General features: G+C 45.8%; 1 protein-coding gene across 2 annotated transcripts in view; it reads left to right on the top strand.

The window, feature by feature from the left end:
• The first annotated feature begins 481 nt into the window (after positions 1–481).
• Positions 482–23,719, top strand: part of LOC125295802 (ATP-citrate synthase) — a 53,786-nt gene continuing 30,548 nt past the window's right edge. The window contains exons 1-9 of one of the 2 annotated variants that reach the window (XM_048245305.1): positions 482–689; positions 5,032–5,197; positions 5,652–5,774; positions 10,924–10,986; positions 12,312–12,502; positions 15,918–15,997; positions 16,553–16,683; positions 21,357–21,475; positions 22,075–22,211. In XM_048245305.1, the coding sequence (XP_048101262.1) occupies positions 5,039–5,197; positions 5,652–5,774; positions 10,924–10,986; positions 12,312–12,502; positions 15,918–15,997; positions 16,553–16,683; positions 21,357–21,475; positions 22,075–22,211 (1,003 nt within the window). In that variant the 5' untranslated portion in view covers positions 482–689; positions 5,032–5,038. The remainder of the gene's footprint in view (positions 690–5,031; positions 5,198–5,651; positions 5,775–10,923; positions 10,987–12,311; positions 12,503–15,917; positions 15,998–16,552; positions 16,684–21,356; positions 21,476–22,074; positions 22,212–23,719) is intronic. The other variant, XM_048245306.1, reaches the window with a different exon arrangement.

Below are 23,719 nucleotides of genomic sequence, written 5' to 3'. Positions count from 1 at the left end.
TGTGCGTCATACTTGTGATCACGACCACAGCACAACGTCTACCTCAGTTGGCAGCCAAATTAAGTATCTAATGAGCAAAACACACATTTATCTTGCTATTGATTATAATGATATGAACCATTTTAAAGGTAGGCTATTTTATTATATGTTCCTCTTACTCAACTTATACAACTCCAAACTCTTGAGATTCATAACCGGAAAGAACACACAAGTAACTGCTGTTTTTTTAAGTGTAGTTGGATTCAAATGTGTCCTGAATTAACCAATTTGAAAAATACATTTCTGCCTTTTGAAAGATATGTAAATGGTCACAGGGTGGCAGTAGCGTTACACACTTCAATCGGACCCGTCCCCTGTTTCTCCCATAGGTCGAACCCACCCCCTCCTCTCCGCCTCGGCCTGGTGGTGAGACGTCGCTGCTACCAGTGCCAACGCACAAGGCGTCAATCAGTAGTCTGCTGGGGCGGTCACATGTGAGGGCCCAGCAGCCAATGGGAAGGCCCAGAGGTTGGGTAATGGTATCGTCAGATGGTGAGGCGAGTTAGGCAGAGCGACACAGATTCAGCTTGAGAGAAGTGGACGGGACAGGCGTGGTGAAGTGAAGGCTACAGTCTGATTGTCTGCAAACTGAATCTCCCAAGTGGCAACACATTTTACATCCATCTCATTCGCAAAGACGTGGTTTAAAGGTAAGCTGTGTTGTAGTGACACGTTTTTTGGACAAACAGTACCGGTAGTAATATAACAACTGTAAATGCAACATGTCAAACCAGTCAGCCAACCGGCCGCTGCTATGGAGGAAGCTAGCTCGCTAATAGATATGACTATCCCCTTCTCTATGTCTGCCGGCTGCGTCTGCTAGCATCCGGATCCCGGATCAGAAGTTAACCAGATAACTAAGCAGAAAATATCTTGTCACCTCGCCTGTTCACTGCCTGTAGTAGCTAAATAACGAAGGGTCGGCGGTGGTTGCAACTAGCGATAGTTGACGTCAATTGTATTTTTTTAAATTCATGTTTTACTTTTGTCTGTAATGTTAGTCTGCGTGTGATCCTAACGTTAGTTAAATCGCTTAGCGTTAGTTAGCTAACACAACCTTTGTCTGTGACCAAGCTGAACACCGTTTTTCCGCCTACGTGTTCTTTTAGTTTGTAAAAATTCCGTCGCATACTTTGCTATCAGTGGCCTTAAAAGGGAGCCAGTGGAGCGAGCTCGTAGCCGGAGGGGGTGAGGGTTTGGAATGAATAGGTCTCGGATGCGAGTGCAGATAATGGACCCTCGGTTAGTCCGTGAGACGGCCGATAGAACGACACACGCCTGGAGCAAACACCACTTCTCGGTCCATCCTCATTTAACAGTGAGAGACTACGTAGCTTTTGCCAACCCCAAAACTGTAATGTTGTTAGTTGCATGTATACTTTTTTTCACCATTCACTAACGTAACGCATCTTTACCGTTTAATTTCCTCCTCAGTTTGACAGATAAGAGTTTCGATGTCCATGCTACGGATTATTGACGCTCTTCTTAGGAAGAGATAAGATTGCTTGTCGTAACTTATATCTGCAATAAATGATTACTTGGCTCTCGCTGTGTGATTGTCTAAAAGATCTCTTCCCATAAATGCCATCTTATTTTGGCTCCGTTTTTGAGAGTGTGTGTGTGCATTTGTGTAATTGTGTAAGTGTGTGTGTGTGTTTGCTTGTGAGTGTGTTGGCGTGGGGGAGTGGTGCAGGTGCCTGGCTGGCCTCTTAAACTGATTGATTTCTGTGAGGCTCTGGCGACTTGGCCAACAGGCACTTCTATCATGGACAGGAACAACCTGCCCGTCAGGGTGGGGGGGCAATATAACAACCTGTCAGCCGTGGGGAGGCGGGGTGCATTTTAACAAGCCGCCAGCCACCCGGAACATCAGCCTGACAGCTCACTTCAGAATTTAAAATTAGATGTGAAAAACATTGTGTGTGTGTTTCTTGGTATGCTTGTGTATATAGGTATTAATACTGTAACATACACATGCTCTGGGTGTGTGTGTGTGATCACTAGTCAGACCGGTGTGTGTGTGTGTGTGTGTGTGATCCCTAGTCAGACTGGTGTGTGTGTGTTTGATCCCTAGTCAGACTGGTGTGTGTGTGTGTGTGTTTGATCCCTAGTCAGACTGGTGTGTGTGTGTGTGTGTGTGTGTGTGTGTGTTTGATCACTAGTCAGACCGGTGTGTGTGTGTGATCCCTAGTCAGACTGGTGTGTGTGTGTGTGTGATCACTAGTCAGACCGGTGTGTGTGTGTGTGTGTGTGATCACTACAGGCCTATTGGTATGCAAGTGTGTTTTTCCTCTCCACTGTTTTAATGCAGCTCAGATCCTGGTGTGATGTCATTATGTGTTTGTTCCGGGATGGTCACCTTGGAGATGGTGTTCAGTCCTGAGTTAGATTGTCTTCATTTAGCCAACGCTTTTATCCCGAGTTACAGTAAAATGTACCCATCCGGAGTATGTACTAGATCAGTAAAATGTACCCATCCGGAGTAGGCTAGATCAGTAAAATGTACCCATCCCAGGGTGCTTGTGTTTGAGATGCTCACCATCTAAAATGGTCCCACATGTTTAAAAATGTCAGTGCACGGTGCCGCTGCCTTTCTCCGTTGCATCATCATGTATGAATGGATATAATGGATATGAGTGGATATAACATCATTCATATGTTATTGAACATTTGCGTGGGGTAGCCAAAAACTTCATTAGGCCTTTCATGATGAGTCAACAATAAAAATCTGCTTTGACCAATTTTCATAATTGACCTTGTTGGCTAATCGTTGCAGCCCTACACGCTACCACTACATGCTAACCCAGCTCCTTAACCATTACGCTACCACTACATGCTAGCCCAGCTACTTACCCATTATGCTACCATGCTACATGCTAGCCCAGCTCCTTAACTATTACGCTGCTACTACATGCTAGCCCAGCTCCTTAACCATTACGCTACTACTACATGCTAGCCCAGCTTCTTAACCATTACGCTACTACTACATGCTAGCCCAGCTCCTTAACCATTACGCTACTACTACATGCTAGCCCAGCTCCTTAACCATTACGCTACTACTACATGCTAGCCCAGCTCCTTAACCATTACGCTACCACTACATGCTAGCCCAGCTCCTTAACCATTACGCTACCATGCTACATGCTAGCCGAGCTCCTTAACATTACGCTACCACCTAACTACATGCTAGCCCTACTACGCTACCACCGCCCTACACACACACACACACACACACACACACACACACACACCCGCACTACTACATGTTAGCCCAGCTCCTTAACACTTTGAGTGCCAAAAACGCAACATTGTATTTTTTGTTCCCATTCGTTGAGTCCCAAAAACGCAATATTGTGTTTTTAGCTTTTTTATTACGAAAATAGACACTCTAACACACCTTATGTGCGATTTTGGGAACTCTATGATGAATAGAACTGAAATGGATGACGATCAAAAACTCATGAAAACGCACAATCTGGACATTTTATCTAGACATTTTATCATAACTTGGCTTTTGATAGTTGCCGCTTTGGGTTGAATCAGTGATGCATGCACATCGGGTCAAAACCAGGCCATTTTCGTGGGTTTATCACTAGGTGGCAGTCTCGTCAGATCTTGCTAGGTCACTTCCAGGAAACTTTACAGGCAACACTTCATATGTCATGAAAAACATTATATCTCCATTTGTAGAAAAAAACGGATTTTGATGAAAACTAGCCACTGTTTAGCTTGGGATTTCTCAGGAACAGAGGCATGTAGAAATAAATGGTTTGTACCCACTGAGAGTCTCACGTTTCAAACAAGCCATAGTATGTGTCCATAGCGATAACATAGAATACGCTGTGGCTCTACAGAAATCGTCAACAATTATCAGTGGCCAAGAAAGCACATGGAAGATCTGTTTTTTGACAATCTGATATCAGACCTTGTCTCTGTCAACCTTAAGTCCTTTCAGTACACACTCACACACACATATGTTGTCTTTCGCAGACCTCACAGTGCAGTCAGAAAAGCATTCAAATGACTCACACATGCAGCACCATGACCTGTCACTCCAAAGCCAAGGCCAAAAATGGAACACAGAAAGATACACACGCTCTCTCAAGGCCAAAAATGGAACACAGAAAGATGCAGACACTCTCATTTTCTCCCTGTGTGTGAGACAATAGGGGCTCTGATTGGAGTGTGTTGGTGAGGATCTCTGAAGTGTGTGTGTGTGTGTTGGAGGTGTTCTTAATCGCCACATGCTGGAGAACAGGAGAATAATCAGGGCCATTGTCATGACGACAGCAGGTGGGGCAGGTGTCTGTATGTTTTAAAGTTGCTTTCTAGCACACAGCCAAAGCAAGGAGTGTGTGAGTGTGTCTGTGTGTATGTGTCTGTGTTGCTTTGGCACACTCCTTGATTTTGGTGTGTGTGTGTGTGCGCGCATACAGCCAAAGCAAGGAGTGTGTGTGTGTCACACAAAAAGCAAGGAGTGTGTTTGTACTTCTGTGTGTGTGTCTTTGTATGTGTGTGTCACAAAGCAAGGTGTGTGTGTGTCACACAAAAAGCAAGGGGTGTGTGTGTGTCTGTGTATGTGTGTGTCACAAAGCAAGGAGTGTGTGTATTTGTATGTGTGTGTCACAAAGCAAGGTGTGTGTGTGTCACACAAAAAGCAAGGTGTGTGTGTGTGTCACAAAGCAAGGTGTGTGTGTGTGTGTGTGTGTGTGTGTGTGTGTGTGCATACAACCATAACACCAAATGCGTCAGTAGGTCCCTGAAGTCTTAATTAACAGAGTTAATAAAGTTAGTTTCCCATCTGTTAAACCACACAGCACAGAGAGTGTGTGTGTCTGTGAGAGAGAAACAGAGAGGCTCACTCGATTGATTCTGTTTCCTGCGCCAGCAGCAAAAGGAGCTGCTCTCTAGTGGTCATTAGTAACAGCCTGGATATGTGTGTGTGTGTGTGCGTGCCTGTGTGCCTTATCATAAATGTGTGTGTGTGTGTAGGTCTATCATGTCTGCCAAAGCGATCTCGGAGCAGACGGGGAAGGAGTTCCTGTACAAACACATCTGCACCTCTGCGGCGGTCCAGAACCGCTTCCGCTATGCACACGTCACCACGGAAACCGATTGGGACCGCCTCGTGCAAGACCACCCTTGGCTCCTGAGCGAGGTACAGCCTGACTTCTGACCACACACACACACACACACACACACACACACACACAGTGCTCAGCTCTGGTACGACTGCCCTTGTTCTGGGCCGGTCACATCACACACACTGTTGTGGCCAGCTCATTCCCAGACCGCAACAGCCAAGATTCAAGACAACAACTGGACACAGAACACCGTGTTTACATTCATAATTTATTTTAAACTAAAGGCTCATTTATTTTAAACTAAAGGGTCATTTATATTAAACTAAAGGGTCATTTATTTTAAAAAAGCAAGAATATGTTACCAAACAGAACGTGTCTATAATTGATAATTAAATGGGATGAGATGGCTCTCAAATGTAAGTGTTTCACACCTCACTTTGCTTCCTGACACACACACACACACACTCACACTCTGGTTTGGCTCTGGGCTAAGTGTTGATTGGCTGCTGTAATTGTGCCCCTCTGCAGCGATTGGTTGTGAAGCCGGACCAGCTGATCAAGCGTAGAGGGAAGCTCGGCCTGGTGGGCGTCGGCTTGGACCTGCAGGGCGTCCGTGATTGGCTGAAGCCACGACTGATGAGGGAAACCACAGTGAGTTTAACCATACATGTACACACACACACCACGACTGATGAGGGAGACCACAGTGAGTTTAACCAAACACGCACACACACACACACACACACACACCATATACACACACCACGACTGATGAGGGAGACCACAGTGAGCATGCACACACCATACACACACACCATACACACACACACCATATACACACCACGACTGATGAGGGAGACCACAGTGAGTTTGCAACAAACTATACACACAAACCATACACCATACACACACACACCACACACACACACACACACACACACACACACATAAGCACGCCATACACGCACAGATGCACCCCCCCCCCATATGCACAGACAAGCCATACACGCACCACACACACACACCCATGCACACAAACCCCTAACCTAATAGAAAACACCCCCTCTTAAAATGAACATAATATAAAACACCCCGTCTTCAGATTAACCTGATACAAAACACCCCCTCTTCAGATTAACCTGATACAAAACACCCTGTCTTCAGATTAACTTGATAAAGTTCCTCAGAATTTTTCCTTGATAAAACACATCCTCTTCAGAATTTTTCCTTATCTTGTTTAATGCTCTACTTCCCTTTCTGACAGCTTAATTTTAAGAGATTCACTCAGTGTAACGTTGGCCCGATGAACAATGTAGCGTTGGGCCGATGGACAATGTCTTCTCTCTTTGTGTGTGTGTTTGTGTGTGTGTGTGTGTGTGTGTGTGTGTGTGTGTGAAAGTGATTCACCCAATGTAGTGTTAAGGGCCAATGGACAGTGTCCCCAACATCCCGATGTTATGCCGCCATCATGACGCTACGCCCACACACTGACAAACACACACTAGTTCTATAAACTTTAAGCTTTAACCCTCTAACTGCCCAAGTCGCAATATTGCGACAAGCGTCATTACTGAATAAAACGGACAATAGACCCGAGTACAGTGTCAAATCTCGTAGTCTTTACCACTAGATGGCAGACATCCAGAGCTTCGATTCAAGCTCAGAATTGCTTGTGAAAGTTTTCAGGAAGTATGCGATAAACACACGAAGATGATGTGCATTTCCTCCATAACGCGGAAGTGAAGCGAGCCATAGTTTTGCACAAATTGAAGCAGAAATACACCAAATGTTGAACAAAAAGTTCACGTGTGATGAAGTCTTGGGTCTGTTATTCACCTATTCTGATTCTGAAGGAGAATATGATTGATCGTCTATTGACAGTGATGGTCACGGTGCGTCTTTGCAACAGTTTCCACTTAGCTTTAGTGTTGCACCGTGTATCAATACTAGAACGGTGTCACGATGCCTTCACGCAAAAAACGATACGATTTCCGACGTTTTTAGAATCGATACTTTATTAAAATAATAACGTTCTGTGTCTGTGGACTGCTCCCACTCTCCATGCTCCTTGCACGCATCTAGGAAAGTGGGCGTGTCAAGCAGGCATCTCTGAGTGAGTGAGTGCGCAGCCAACGTCAACATAGTTCTTTGCCGACAGTCCTCGGCTTGTGGATAAAAGAAAAGGTGAAGTGAAATCTGGAACTATTTCGGATACATCGCGGATAGTGAAGGAAAGCCATCAGGTACACAAGTTCATCTCTTCAGTTTTAGTTTAGCCTAAGTGAAACGAGTGGTTTTCTGGGATAAACCAAACCTTCCTTCTTTAGTGAATTTTGACGAGACATAACGACCTAACTTGATCATAGTGTGCTAACGTGATTAAAGGCGCAATGGTCACTCTAGTATAATATTACCATAACTTGCAAACAATCTAATTAATATTCGGTCAGTACTACTGGTAATGTTTGTCATGGCAGGTAGACTGCAATTTGTTCAATAATTATTGCTCAGATGTAGGATAGGCTACCCGAAATGCGCTAATTAAAGCCCACAGCATATAATACCACCGAAGCGTGTTGAGTCCTAATAATAATAGCGGCTTATTGTTACGTGGTAGCAAATGTTACCAAAGAAATAGACGTAATGTAGGAATGCACACAAATATATTGCAACAGGTAATGGTGTATGTGGGTGAAATGACAAAGTAAAACTGCTAAAACATGTTCAACATCCAGTATTTACTGAAAGATGCATAATTCCAGGTGGTTGCCATCCAGTTTAAAAAACCTTAGTCCAGTGTCACAGTTGACAGTTTGTGCCCTGTGATTGGTCGTGTCACACTGGGAGACAGTTGGTGGGGATTCAATTACAAAAGAGACCCCTCCCTCCCAATGATGTATTGTTTTTCATGTTATAGTTGTTCTAGTATGAGGTGTAGACGCTGCTGTTCTTAAGCTTTAAGGAGCCATAGGTTTAGCAGCTGCTGTTATTAATCTTTAAGGAGCCATAGGTTTAGCAGCTGCGGTTATTAAACGGACACCAGGCGACGTTTTCATGTTAATTAATCATCTTTGTAAGTCGGTATATGGTTAAATGACTCATTACGGGGCGAATGAAGGCTCTCTCGCCCGCCCCTACTGCCTGTAGGAAGAATATCCCACTTGCAAGTTCGGTGTATCCTACCCGCCGACCGAAGTGGTATCAGTTTTACAGCACAGAGGCAGGCTAACAAAACGCTAGTGATTATTGCAAACGTGTGTATAATGGCAGAGCCGGCGAAGAAGCAGCGAAAACCCTTGACTGAAGACGCAAAGAAAAGGAAAAGAGCTTCAGACCGAGCGAGGGAGAGTTTCGTAGAGAAAAAGCATCAGGCTTGCCTGGTGTCCCTTTAATCTTTAAGGAGCCATAGGTTTAGCAGCTGCTGTTATTAAGCTTTAAGGAGCCATAGGTTTAGCAGCTGCTGTTATTAAGCTTTAAGGAGCCATAGGTTTAGCGGCTGCTGTTATTAATCTTTAAGGAGCCATAGGTTTAGCGGCAACCCTAACAGTGACGCCGTAGAGAACCCTAACAGTGACGCCGTAGCCCCCCAGAGAACCCTAACAGTGACGCCGTAGCCCCCCAGAGAACCCTAACAGTGACGCCGTAGAGAACCCTAACAGTGACGCCGTAGCCCCCCAGAGAACCCTAACAGTGATGCCGTAGAGAACCCTAACAGTGACGCCGTAGAGAACCCTAACAGTGACGCCGTAGCCCCCCAGAGGCCTCTGCAGCACCGTGCACCCCTCCAAGCCCTACGCTGTTGCTTGACGCCACGCCACGCATTTCACCCCTCCAAGCCCTACGCTGTCGCCTGACGCCACGCATTTCACCCCTCCAAGCCCTACGCTGTCACCTGACGCCACGCATTTCACCCCTCCAAGCCCTACGCTGTCACCTGACGCCATGCCACGCATTTCACCCCTCCAAGCCCTACGCCAGCCATCACCAAATGGCGGACCGCGGTCCGAGTCCGGACGTGACGTGATCCTATCCGGACCCAGACCATAAAAGCCTAATTTAGATTTTCACGTAAGATTTCAAAGCTGCGCTAAATGTTTCGTTGGTTAGGATAACATTTACTTCAGAAGCTTCAGGAACCATCATTTCACTTGCTGCTACTCAGCCAGTGAAATCTGTGAATTCTGATAAAGTCAAGTCAGTGAGTAAAGTAGCCTACTATGGGGATGAGACTGATAGCCTGAAACGAGCGAGGAGAGGAGACGGGACGAGAAACAATCAGATGGATATCTAAGTTAACGAGAAGTACAAATCATCGATTGCTCAAAGAGGAGAAAGCTAGACAGCAAGAACAGAGCTTTATATAACAATACAGGGGCAATACCACGCAAAACTGTCACGTCCGTAACGCCAACTAAATATGGATGTGACAGTTTTGCGAGGAATTGCCCTGGACCTCTTCTATATATTCTGAGACAGGCGATTTTAAGCGCCTCTACTAGACAAATCATATATTTTCAGCAAGCGTAGGGTAGGGTAGGCTAGGCCCATTCAACAGTGAACTGAGACCACAGAATATTTTACGATTTAAGAAGGCAATATGATTGATCCACCACAATCTAGTTAAGCCTACATGCATTCACTGCCCAACAACGTGATATTCCTGGGTTTCCAGGATTTCGGGTCAACATAAAAAAAAAAAAAAAAAAAAAATTAAACTTGCTGATTAATGGGTTCAAGGAACCAGCTGTGGAATATCCATCCTTGTCTCAGCTCAAATTTTATTTTAAGTTCACGTTAAGATCTTAAAAATTAGCCAAGGCTCAGTCACTCAGTTTTTCTCCCCAATTAGGCTACTCTTATCTTGCCTTATTTCTCCTCATTTCGAATGTTTATTTGTATATACTTATTTTATTTCACATTAAACATTAGGCCTAGGCCTACAATCTTATATTTCTTGAATTTCCCCTTGGGGATCCATAAAGTATCTATCTATCTATCTATCTATCTATCTATCTATCTATCTATCTATCTATCTCTATCTAAATTATACATACATAGCCTAAACACGCACGTTAAACATTATAATGCTCCGGACCTTTGCTTGAGGAAATTTTCCGTAACTGGACCTCGCTGAAGATTAATTGAATACCCCTGCCCTACGCCGTCACCTGACGCCACACATTTCACCCCTCCAAGCCCTATGCTGTAGCCTGACGCCACGCATTTCACCCCTCCAAGCCCTACGCTGTCACCTGACGCCACGCCACGCATTTCACCCCTCAGACGTGCATTTCCAAAACATTGTAACTTCGCATCGAGGTGACTGTTGATGACCCGTGTGCTTCAGCAGCCTATTGTTGGTAGTAGCAACGTGCTAGTTCGTGGACCGAAGCTTTGCAAATAAACTAATATATTTTAGTGACTATGATGGGGTTATCCGATTGTATTGTCTGTGTGTCAGTTACTTTTACATTTATTACATATTACATTCATTACATATTACATTTGTTTTATTATTCGGTATTCGATGCATTCATTTATGCTTTTATCAAAAGCAACTTACAGCAAGAGAATAACATTCTAGAATAACAGCAAGAGAATAACATTCTGCTTTTAAAAGTGATTCACTAATTGTCACAGTGAGAAACGTGCATGTGTGCGTACATTTATTTGTTTGTGTGTGTTTAATATGTAAGCCATATCATGTGTGTTTGATTTGACTGATGTTTTTCTCTTGTCTGTTTGAGTGTGTGATTTGACCGACCTTCTCTCTCTCTGTGTGTGTGTGTGTGTGTGTTAGATTGGAAAGGCAAAGGGAATCCTGAAGAACTTCCTCATTGAGCCGTTCGTGCCTCATAAGCAGGTAAAGTGCATTTTTTTGTATTATTGATGAGCTGCTGTGTGTGTGTGTGTGATTGTAATTGTGATTGCTATGTAGATGTTATAGCAGTTGATAACTGCAAAGGGACATTTTTAAAGCGATGGTTCACAGTAATTTCACCCTAGGGTCCTTTGCACCATGACCCTGAGCCAAACACCCTCCTAGAACCTGTTTTCCCTTGGTCGAAACCTGGTCGAGCCGTCCGAAACTAAGGAGTTTCTGCAGTCCAACTTTGGTACCAACTTTTATCTTGTAAATTACCCCACTAATAATGCCCTGAATGATACGAAACTTCTACAGTAGTACAACTATGTTCTTTACTCATAAAACGAGGCATTGAAAAGTTTGTAAATACACCAGGAGTTTATTTAAATAACACTTGCCTGATGGGTGCTACTATACCGCTGCGTCGAAGTTACTTCCGTGATTTGGGAAAAGCCCGTAAAAGTCCTAGCCTGGGTGTTCCCATGCTGCCTTGCGCGCGCGATTTGATTCACGCTGCTAAGGCAGCCTGGAGACCATGGAGCAAATTTTCGCCTGAGATAGGGAACCAATCACAGAACAGGGGGAAAGCAAGACGATGATGAGCTATGCACAGGCGCATTTGATAGACATCCGTGGCACCCAATAAACGGATCTGGGCATTTTTTTCAAATACGAGAAAATGAACGTTTGGTTCCCAGACCACGTCTCATTGAGAAGTGGTGGCGCTAGCTAGGCTATAAAAGTCCTGGCAGGAAGCCTGCATAAGGATGTAGATCCAGGAATGCACTAATATTTTGTTCGTAGTACCAGTTTGCAACAATTATTAGTTAACACTAAGTTGTAAACACTTAGGAAAAAAAATATTAAAAACTGGATATACCAAAACCGTTGATGTAATCGCTTCCTGTCAGGACTTTTACGGGCTTTTCCCATATCACGGAAGTAACGTCGACGCAGCGGTATAGTAGCATCCATCAGGCTATTAAAATAAACTCCTGGTGTATTTACAAACTTTTCAATGCCTTGTTTTATGAGTAAAGAACATAGTTGTACTACTGTAGAAGTTTAGCACCATTCAGGGCATTATTAGTGGGGTAATTTTACGAGATAAAAGTTGGTACCATTGCGCTGCAGAAACTCATTTCTGACAGCTTCTTTCGACCAGGGTTCGACCAAGGGAAAACAGGTTCTGGGAGGGTGTTTGGCTCGGGGTCATGGTGCAAAGGACCCTAGGGTGAAATTACTCCGAACCATGGCTTTAAGGTTTTTGGGTAGGCAACCTCTCATGTTCTGTCTTCGTGTGTGTGTGTGTGTGTGTGTAGGATGAGGAGTTCTATGTGTGCATCTACGCGGCGCGGGAGGGGGACTGGGTTTTGTTTCATCATGAAGGTGGGGTTGATGTGGGCGACGTGGACGCCAAAGCTCAGAAGCTGCTGGTTGCCGTGGACGACAAGCTCACTGAGGAAATGGTCACACAACAGCTGCTGTCACATGTCCCTCAGAGTAGAAAAGAGTAAGTGTGTGTGTGTTTATGTTTATTAATAAGCTGTGTGTTGGCGCCTTTAATCTGTGTGTGCCAATGTGGACATCTGTCTGTAGCGTGTGTGTGTGCATGCACTTGCGCGTCGCCCTTGCGCCTGCGACTAGGAGCCCTCGGCCCTCTGCTTTTCCAGCTATTTATTTATTTATTTCCATTGCTTACTTACACTCTTGAATGCAGCATTATCTTCTTGATGGATTATCATTGTTTTGACATCACAAAAATTAGGGCTGGGCGATATAGACCGAAATTCCTATCTCTGTTTTTTTTCTGCTGAATGCCAAATATATGATTTATAAACCCAATATATCAACTACAGGATTTCTGGTGGCACAGGAAACAACATTTAGCTTATGGTAACTCGCTTGAGGACAAAAAAAAAAATAGTTTTAAAGTCAACATTTTGTAGAGCATTACGTTAAAATCTGATTCATTTTAATTTCAAAGTATCTGTGTTTTTTAACGTTTCAACCACTAGTTTCTTGGAAAAGATTGAAAGGGTCTATTCCGGTATTTTATTATTTATTATTTGTATTACTGGTATTTTCTCCTAAATGGGTTAAATGTTCAGTTGAACACAAGACCGCTTCTCAAATCTCAACGGAGAGTGGGTCTGGAAAGCCTTAAAGTGTAACTCCAGAGTAAAAACAGCTATAGGGTCCATTTACGGTAGTTTACAACCTAGGGTCCGTTTACGCTAGTTTACAACCTAGGGTCCGTTTACGCTAGTTTACAACCGAGGGTCATTTACGGTAGTTTACAACCTATGCTCTATCTATCTAATTTTCATCACGGGATCAAAAGAGTGTATATATACCTATACTATTTACAGCAATTTACAACCTAGGGTCCATTTACGGTAGGTCTATTTATGCTAGTTTACAACCTAGGGTCTATGCTAGTTAACAACTTTTGATTGAGAGCAAAATTACGATAATTGGTGGCGTTTTGAGCAAGACCGTTTATTTGCGTTATCACTTACAGTGATGCTAACAGGGCAAGGTGCCACATCACTATTTTATACCAGTGACAATGCTCAACATATAATTACCCTTCTGTGGTAGTGTGGTGAGGGTTTCCTCAGACAAACCGAAGTATTGTAAACTTTGAAAGTGTAAAGAGACCTGTATCTGGAAGAAAATTTCATGGCTTCCTGGTCCGGTGTCGTCAAATCAGCGGGTGGGTTGGATGGAATCAGCGCTGTACAGATCTGGCTAAACGTGAGGCATGTTTGATCTTTGCAGTGCTGTGTGGATCTGGCTACACGTGAGGCATGTTTGATCTGTGCAGTGCTGTGTGGAGAGGCATGTTTGATCTGTGCAGTGCTGTGTGGATGTGAGGATCTGGCTAAGGTGCTGGCTAAGCGTGAGGCATGTTTGATCTGTGCAGTGCTGTGTGGATGTGAGGATCTGGCTAAGGTGCTGGCTAAGTGTGAGGCATGTTTGATCTGTGCAGCGCTGGCTAAGCGTGAGGCATGTTTGATCTGTGCAGTGCTGGCTAAGCGTGAGGCATGTTTGATCTGTGCAGCGCTGGCTAAGCGTGAGGCATGTTTGATCTGTGCAGTGCTGGCTAAAGCGTGAGGCATGTTTGATCTGTGCTGGCTAAAGCGTGAGGCATGTTTGATCTGTGCAGCTGGCTAAAAAGCGTGAGGCATGTTTGATCTGTGCTGGCTAAGCGTGAGGCATGTTTGATCTGTGCTGGCTAAGCGTGAGGCATGTTTGATCTGTGCTGGCTAAGCGTGAGGCATGTTTGATCTGTGCAGCGCTGGCTAAGCGTGAGGCATGTTTGATCTGTGCTGGCTAAGCGTGAGGCATGTTTGATCTGTGCAGCGCTGGCTAAGCGTGAGGCATGTTTGATCTGTGCAGCGCTGGCTAAGCGTGAGGCATGTTTGATCTGTGCAGCGCTGGCTAAGCGTGAGGCATGTTTGATCTGTGCTGGCTAAGCGTGAGGCATGTTTGATCTGTGCAGCGCTAAGCGTGAGGCATGTTTGATCTGTGCAGCGCTAAGCGTGAGGCATGTTTGATCTGTGCAGTGCTGGCTAAGCGTGAGGCATGTTTGATCTGTGCTGGCTAAGCGTGAGGCATGTTTGATCTGTGCAGCGCTGTGTGGAGAGGCATGTTTGATCTGTGCAGTGCTGTGTGGAGAGGCATGTTTGATCTGTGCAGTGCTGGCTAAGCGTGAGGATCTAGTTTGTGTTGAAAGATCCAGCCAGATCTGTGCAGTGCTGCGGTGAAGTCTTTGTGCGGAGAGCTGCTGCTTTGTATTCTCGCCGACTTTCCTGTATGTAGCTCCCTCATCGATGCTGTGGATGCCACCTCGCACTTGCACCACACCTCGCCAAAACAGGTCCAGCCACTCCGACAGTTCCTCCAATCATCATGCAGAAGCCCAGCGCCCTGGCCGGTTCCTCCAATCATCATGCAGAAGCCCAGCGCCCTGGCCGGTTCCTCCAATCATCATGCAGAAGCCCAGCGCCCTGGCCGGTTCCTCCAATCATCATGCAGAAGCCCAGCGCCCTGGCCGGTTCCTCCAATCATCATGCAGAAGCCCAGCGCCCTGGCCAGTTCCTCCAATCATAATGCAGAAGCCCAGCGCCCTGGCCGGTCCACTGCCCCATTCACTCCCAGAGAGGAAATTGCATTTTTGAAGCATTTGTCCAATATATTTGTAGCTTTGCAGCATTGAAAAACAAACATATCCTGAAGTGCCATTGAGGTCCATTGAAGCTGCACTCCAATCTGTTTAAATGGACCATGCTACCACAGGATTATAAAGGGCAGAAATCAGGTTGACAACCTGCGAGAAATGACTACTTGACGACCTAGCCAAGTTGAACACGTTGGCCAACAATATTTATGTAGAATAAGAATTTAGTACGTTGAACTAAAGAAAATTGTAGTCTATTTGTGCATACATTATTAAAAAAAACGTTTTAGTGTGATCCCGGCCATAACTGTAGGCAGAGTGTGTGTGTGTGTGTGTGTGTGTGTGTGTGTGTGTGTGTGCGCGCACGCGCGCCTTACCTGTGTGTGTGTGTGTGTGTGCGCCTTACCTGTGTGTGTGTGTGTGCGCCTTACCTGTGTGTAAATGGGAATTTATCAACTGCATGTGTGCATCTCTTAAGTGTGTGTGAATTTATAACCTGCTGTGTGTGAATTTATGATGTGTGTGTGTGTGTGAATTTATAACCTGTGAATGTGATTTTATAACGTGTGTGTGAATTTATAACCTGTGAATGTGAATTTATAACGTGTGTGTGAGAATTTATAACGTGTGTGTGTGTGTGAATGTGAATTTATAACCTGTGTGTGTGAATTTATAACCTGTGTGTGAATTTATAACGTGTGAATGTGAATTTATAACGTGTGTGTGTGTGTGTGTGTTACAGGGTTCTGGCCAACTTCATTGTGGGACTCTTCAACTTGTATGAGGATCTTTACTTCACCTACCTGGAGATCAATCCCCTAGGTATTGGGTTTGTTTATTTATTATACATACTGTATAGATCAATCCCCTAGGTATTGGGTTTGTTTATTTATTATACATATAGATCAATCCCCTAGGTATTGGGTTTGTTTATTTATTATACATATAGAACAATCCCCTAGGTATTGGGTTTGTTTATTTATTATACATATAGATCAATCCCCCAGGTATTGGGTTTGTTTATATATCATACATATATGAGGACCTTTACTTCACCTACCTGGAGATCAATCCCCTAGGTATTGGGTTAGTTAAATATATTATTATACATATAGTTCAATCCCCTAGGTATTGGGTTTGTTTTATACATGATATATTTAGATCACAATACAATCATCAATCAATCTCTAATGTTTTTATGTGATAAATAAATATTTTGTTATTTTATGTGAAATAAAGATTAGTTTATCCAGGTAAGTGTTTTCGTGTGTGTATTTGACCCTTAGCTGCAGAGCTTAGTTTGTGTTCTAGTTGAGATTGTGTGTGTGCCTGTATTTGACCCTTGCCTGTGTGTGTGTGTGTGTGTGTGTGTTGCAGTGGTGACACAGGATGGTGTGTATGTTTTGGACATGGCTGCCAAGATCGATGTCACCGCTGACTTCATCTGCAAGGCCAAGTGGGGAGATGTCGACTTCCCTCCTCCCTTTGGAAGAGAGGCCTACCCAGAGGTGTGTGTGTGTGTGTACCCAGAGGTGTGTGTGTGTGTGTGTACCCAGAGGTGTGTGTGTGTGTGTACAGAGGTGTGTGTGTGTGTACCCAGAGGTGTGTGTGTGTGTGTGTACCCAGAGGTGTGTGTGTGTGTGTGTGTACCCAGAGGTGTGTGTGTGTGTGTGCCAGAGGTGGTGTGTGTGTGTGTGTGGCAGAGGTGTGTGTTTGTGTGTACCCAGAGGTGTGTGTATATGTGTGTGTGTGTGTGTGTGTACCCAGGTGTGTGTGTGTGTGTGTGTGTGTGTACTGAGGGTGTGTGTGTTATATTATTATTATACTTAGAGGTGTGTGTTTGTGTGTACCCAGAGGTGTGTGTATATGTGTGTGTGTGTGTGTGTGTACCCAGAGGTGTGTGTGTGTGTGTGTGTGTGTGTACCCAGAGGTGTGTGTGTGTGTACCCAGAGGTGTGTGTGTGTGTGTGTGGCCTACCCAGAGGTGTGTGTGTGTACCCAGAGGTGTGTGTGTGTGTGTGTGTGTGTGTAGCCCTACCCAGAAGGTGGGTTAATGTCATTATACCAAAGGAATTAAATTGATATTGTGGCCTATTGGCACAGAGGTGTGTGTGTGTGTGTGTGTGTGTGTATTACCAAAGCATTAATGTGTGTGTGTGTGTGTGTGTGTGTGTAACCAGAGGTGTGTGTGTGTGTGTGTGTGTGGCCTACCCAGAGGTGTGTGTGTGTGTGTGTGGCCTACCCAGAGGTGTGTGTGTGTGTGTGTGTGTGGCCTACCCAGAGTGTGTGTGTGTGGCGTACCCAGAGGTGTGTGTGTGTGTGGCCTACCCAGAGGTGTGTGTGTGTGTGTGTGTGGCCTACCCAGAGGTGTGTGTGTGCGTTACGGCGTACCCAGAGGTGTGTGTGTGTGTGTGTGTGTGTGTGGAGTACCCAGTGTGTGTGTGTGTGTGTGGCCTACCCAGAGGTGTGTGTGTGTGTGTGTGTGTGGCCTACCCAGAGGTGTGTGTGTGTGTGTGTGTGTGCCTACCCAGAGGTGTGTGTGTGTGTGTGTGGTGTGTGTAGTACCCAGAGGTGGTGTGTGTGTGGCCTACCCAGAGGTGTGTGTGTGTGTGGCCTACCCAGAGGTGTGTGTGTGTGTGTGTGTGTGTGTGTGTAATGTGTGTGTGTGTGTGTGTGTGTGTGTGTGGCGTACCCAGAGGTGTGTGTGTGTGTGTGTGTGTGTGTGTACCCAGAGGTGTGTGTGTGTGTGTGTGTGTGTGTGTGTGTGTACGTGTGTGTGTGTGTAAAAAATCTCTGGTACCAGAAGTGTGTGTGTGTGTAACGTGTACCCAAGAGGTACACCCCATGTGTGTGTGGTAATAAGGTCTGGCGTACCCAAAGGTGTGTATGTAAAAGGTATGTACCGAAATGAAAAGAATAATGTGTGTGTGTGTGTGTGGCGTCGACGTACTGACCCAGAGGGGTGTGTTATGTGTGTAAGCGTACCAGAGGTGTGTAATATGTGTGGCGTACAGGTGGTGTGTGTGTGTGTGTGTGGCGTTACCCAGAGGTGTGTGTGTGTGTGTGTGTGTGTGTAGCGTGCAGAGGTGTGTGTGTGTGTGTGTGTGTGGCGTACCCAGAGGTGTGTGTGTGTGGCGTACCCAGAGGTGGGTGTGTGTGTGGCGTACCGGAGGTAGGTGGGTGTGTGTGTGTGTGTGTAAAGTACCAGAGGTGGAGGGGAAGTGTGTGTGTGTGTGTGTGTGTGTACCCAGAGGTGTGTGTGTGTGTGTGTGTGTGGCGTACCCAGAGGTGGGTGGGTGTGTGTGGCGTATCCAGAGGTGGGTGGGTGTGTGTGTGTGTGTGTGTGTGGGTACCCAGAGGTGGGTGGGTGTGTGTGGCGTATCCAGAGGTGGGTGGGTGTGTGTGTGTGTGTGGCGTACCCAGAGGTGTGTGTGTGTGTGTGTGTGTGTGTGTGTGTGTGGTAAGTGGGTGTGTGTGTGTGTGTGTGTGTGTGACGTACCCAGAGGTGTGTGTGTGTGTGTGTGGCGTTCCCAGAGGTGGGTGGGTGTGTGGCGTACCCAGAGGTGGGTTGGTTGGTTGTGTGTGTGTGTGGCATTCCCAGAGGTGGGTGGGTGTGTGTGTGTGGCGTTCCCAGAGGGTGTGTGTGTGTGTGTGTGTGTGTGTGTGTGTGGCGTACCCAGAGGCGTGTGTGTGTGTGTGTGGCGTTCCCAGAGGTGGGTGGGTGTGTGGCGTACCCAGAGGTGGGTTGGTTGGTTGTGTGTGTGTGTGGCATTCCCAGAGGTGGGTGGGTGTGTGTGTGTGGCGTTCCCAGAGGGGTGTGTGTGTGTGTGTGTGTGTGTGTGCGTACCCAAAGGTGGGTGTGTGTGTGGTGTACCCAGAGGTGGGTGTGTGTGTGGCGTACCCAGAGGTGTGTGTGTGTGTGTGTGTGTGTGTGGCGTACCCAGAGGTGGGTGTGTGTGTGTGGCGTACCCAGAGGTGGGTGGGTGTGTGTGTGTGTGTGTGCGTACCCAGAGGTGGGTGGGTGTGTGTGTGTGTGTGTGTGGCGTACCCAGAGGTGTGTGTGTGTGTGTGTGTGGTGTACCCAGAGGTGGCTTTTCTGGTGCTGTAAAGGTTGGGAACACAGTTGAAGGTCTCGGGCTGATATAACACAGCCTGTCAGTTTGCAGGGGATCTGCTGATGGTATTGGGCTGTTAAAAAGCTGCCTGGTTATTGGCATCGGTCTCTGCATACTTGCAGGGAGTGACATATGTTGGGGTGGAGATGGTGATGGGTGCTCAGGGGAGTTGGGGTGGAGATGGTGATGGGTGCTCAGGGGAGTTGGGGTGGAGATGGTGATGGGGTGATGGGTGCTCAGGGGAGTTGGGGTGGAGATGGTGATGGTGATGGGTACTCTGAGGTAGTTCGCTTTCCACTGTCATTCCAGCAGTGTCCATGTTGTTGTTGTCAGACACTGGTATGTCAGCATGACTCCTAACAGCATAACTAATCTCCTGATGGCGTCTCCACAGCATGACTCCTAACAGCATAACTAATCTCCTGATGGCGTCTCCACAGCCTGACTCCTAGCAGCATAACTAATCTCCTGATGGCGTCTCCACAGCCTGACTCCTAGCAGCATAACTAATCTCCTGATGGCGTCTCCACAGCATGACTCCTAGCAGCATAACTAATCTCCTGATGGCGTCTCCACAGCATGACTCCTAGCAGCATAACTAATCTCCTGATGGCGTCTCCACAGCATGACTCCTAGCAGCATAACTAATCTCCTGATGGCGTCTCCACAGCATGACTCCTAGCAGCATAACTAATCTCCTGATGGCGTCTCCACAGCATGACTCCTAGCAGCATAAACTAATCTCCTGATGCATCTCACAGCATGACTCCCAGCAGCATAACTAATCTCCTGATGGCGTCTCCACAGCATGACTCCTAGCAGCATAACTAATCTCCTGATGGCGTCTCCACAGCATGACTCTAACAGCGCAACTAATCTCTGATGCGTCTCCACAGCATGACTCCCCTAACAGCATAACTAATCTCTGATGGCGTCTCCACAGCATGACTCCTAACAGCATAACTAATCTCCTGATGCGTCTCCACAGCATGACTCCCTAACAGCATAACTAATCTCCTGATGGCGTCTCCACAGCATGACTCCTAACAGCATAACTAATCTCCTGATGGCGTCTCCACAGCATGACTCCTAACAGCATAACTAATCTCCTGATGGCGTCTCCACAGCATGACTCCTAACAGCATAACTAATCTCCTGATGGCGGCAGATGATCTAGATTTCTGCAGCACTCCAACATGGCTTATCTCCTCATGCTCATTTGTTCCAGTGGACGTGGCACTGTTGAGCGTGTGTGTGTGTGTGTGTGTGTGTGTGTGGCTGGGCATTGTTGAGCTCGCTGTTTATGTTCCTCCAAGGTTTTTATTTCAGTGGGGGCTGCCGGGTGATTATCAGTGGGCCCTACAGAAGGGGGGGGTTCGGCATGACCGTTTCAGCTTGTGCAGAGCGTTTTGGTTTAGCAGAGTTGTTGATTGTGTGTGTGTGGGGGTTCGGCATGACCCTTTCAGCTTGTGAAGACTGTTTTGGTTTAGCCGAGTTGTTGATGTCTTGTTCTGTCTGTACGTCTACTAAGCGCTTATCAGAACAAATCGGCAGAAACAATACTTGGTGGTGCAGAGAGGCGATAGTTTTCAGCCCAATCCAACTGAGTTCTGTGCTGCTTGGTCTGATATATTCTCTGTGATTCCAGAAAGGTTAACATTGTCAATAAAGTTCATTCCACCTGAAAAGCATGTTTTTGCAAGCCAGGTGTTTAAACTGAAAAGTCTGGTAAATAAAATGCTTCCCTCTGCTGGGAGTGGGCGACTGATGAAAATGTGTATTCCAGGCTCATATAGGGGTGTGTGTGTGTGTGTGTGTGTGTGTGTGTGTGTGTGTGTGTGTGTGTGTGTGTGTGTGTGTGTGTGTGTGTGTGTGTGTGTGTGTGTGTGTGTGTGTGTGTGTGTGTGTGTGGGGCATACCCAAATGTGTGAGTGTGAGGCGTACCCAGAGGGGTGTGTGTGGCGTACCAAAATGTGTTTGTTACTAAACTAAGATGCAACACACACACACATGCACCCTGGCCTACGCTGATGGAGTGTGTGTGTGTGTGTGTGTCTCTGCTTGCAGGAGGCCTACATTGCTGATTTGGATGCGAAGAGTGGTGCCAGTCTGAAGCTCACCATCCTTAACCCCCGAGGACGCATCTGGACCATGGTGGCAGGAGGAGGAGCTTCTGTAGTGTACAGGTGTGTGTGTGTGCATGTGTGTGCATGCAAGAGGGGGTAAAATCTGACTGTGTGTATGAGTGTGATGGAGAGTAACACCTTGGTTGTGGAGGTGCTGCTTGGTTGAAAATGTAATCATAAGGTGAACCCCTGGATCGGTTTAAATGTGCTTGAATTTCCCCTTGAGGATCAATAAAGTATCTATCTATCTATCCATGTTGCTTCCAAAATCATAAGACCAGCCCTGATTCACTAACACATCACCAGAGCGTCTAGCCTGATTCGCTAACACATCACCAGAGCGTCTAGCCTGATGCGCTAACACATCAACAGAGCTTCTAGCCTGATGCGCTAACACACATCAACAGAGCATCTTGCCTTCTCCAACGAGGGAAGGTCATCACTGCTACAGGCAACAAACTAGTTGTCGAGTTTAGTGAAAAGAAGCATGGACTAATAACGTGTGTGGGATGTTAACGTGTGTGTTGCAATATGAATGAATGAAGTCATATAAGTCGTAAACCATACACACCCCTTGTTGCTAACACGGATGTGGAACGAATGAAATTGCCTTAAAATAGTGTGTGTGTGTGTGTGTGTGTGTGTGTGTGTGTTTTCAGTGACACTATCTGTGACCTGGGAGGCGTGGATGAGTTGGCCAACTATGGGGAGTACTCCGGAGCGCCCAGCGAACAGCAGACCTACGACTACGCCAAGACCATCCTCTCCCTCATGACCCGAGAGAAGCACAAGGAAGGTGTGTGTGTGTAACGGAGGCGAACTGAGCTAGCGTGCTAGTTGTCCATGTAAATCCTCACAGCCCTAACCTTAAGAACGCTTTTATCTGCTGAATTGGGAGCCTGGTCTTTTAGCTCAGTGGTTAGAGCGCTCGACTCCCATGCCGGTGTGTGTTGAGGTGGCGGGTTCGAGGGCTGTGAGCGGCGGACGAATTACGATCTTTGTTACATGTGCACGTGCGTGCATGCAGAAATAGTCAAAGTCATTCATGAGTCTCTAAACTACATGCCTGGCCGCTTATTCACAGTTTAATGGTCCATGCTTGAGGAAGCCTGGGGCTTGTTGCACAAAACACCTTAAGATTTTCCATAAATTCTGATTTAAGGTTGCCTTAAAATAGCCCCACATCATCACATACCCTTCACCATACCTAGAGATTGGCATGGTGTGTATTTCAGTTAGCCTATTAGCTGGTTTGATTTGCATTGAGCTATTTTAATTTCAAAGGCTAAGGGAACTTTATTAGGATGCAAAGTATCCTGGATCCATGATATAACTGGCCTTTAAAAATAAAAATCTGCCTGCCTCTATGGGAATTTAACAGGGGTTTGAACAGGGGTTCAAATACTTATGCCCCCTGTATTTTAAGGAAGAACATTTATTTATGATACATTATTCATTCACAAAGAAAATTGGTGTCCTTAAAGGAGGAGTTCGGTGTGATATTGACCTAAAGTGTGTTGAAACATGATACTGAGTGTGAACTTTTCTACTTTTCATAGCTCATCTCTGCTTGTCCCCTGCACTCCGAAATCTGGCGCTAGTTAGCCGATGCTATCAACAGGTTTTCAAAAGGGGTGCCTCGGGCATCGGCCTAGCCATGCAAATAAATCACTGTTTTACACCATTTAGCTCCACACTTCATTGGTATACTTCCGAGGGCCCTGACATTTAAAACGAGACATTGAGAACTTGAAAAAGCACTGGTAGTTTATTTACAAGACGATTTATACAGACAGTACCTTCAGAAAGTTTACCGTTCGCTGCCATCTTGAATTTAGTCATGATAAGTCGCGCGACGAGTACGAATGAACAGGTATGATAAGGGATCAGATTCCAAAAATAATTCCGTGTAAAGGCTATATATATATAGCCTATCATTTCAATAATTACAATGACAGTAATTTTGTTTTAATCACTTAAACAGCATCAAATTAGCAGTATTTTTTAACAAATTTATAAATGGTGCACTGGTGTAAATGGTCACTTTAACAACAATTCATGTTTAGTTCTCAATCTTCTGCCAGCTCCGCTCCGCTATGAGCTAGTGCTGCAGTTCCGGCGTCATGGGGGGGGCTTTGGGGGGCCAGGCCCGTCCTGGAAGCCATCTGTGCCCGCCCTGGACGAGCTTGGCTGCACCAACCAACCCCAATCCCATAAATTGATTTTGAACACTTATTAAATGTAGGCCTATAATATACGTTTGTCAGTCTAGCAAGTAGCAAATAAAACTTGTAAAATCTGTAT

This window comes from Alosa alosa, chromosome 6 (genome assembly GCF_017589495.1).
Source record: "Alosa alosa isolate M-15738 ecotype Scorff River chromosome 6, AALO_Geno_1.1, whole genome shotgun sequence".
In the NCBI taxonomy this organism is placed as follows: Eukaryota; Metazoa; Chordata; class Actinopteri; order Clupeiformes; family Clupeidae; genus Alosa; species Alosa alosa.
The sequence above is the reverse complement of the archived record's forward strand: the minus strand, read 5'-3'. Positions and strand labels throughout refer to the sequence as shown.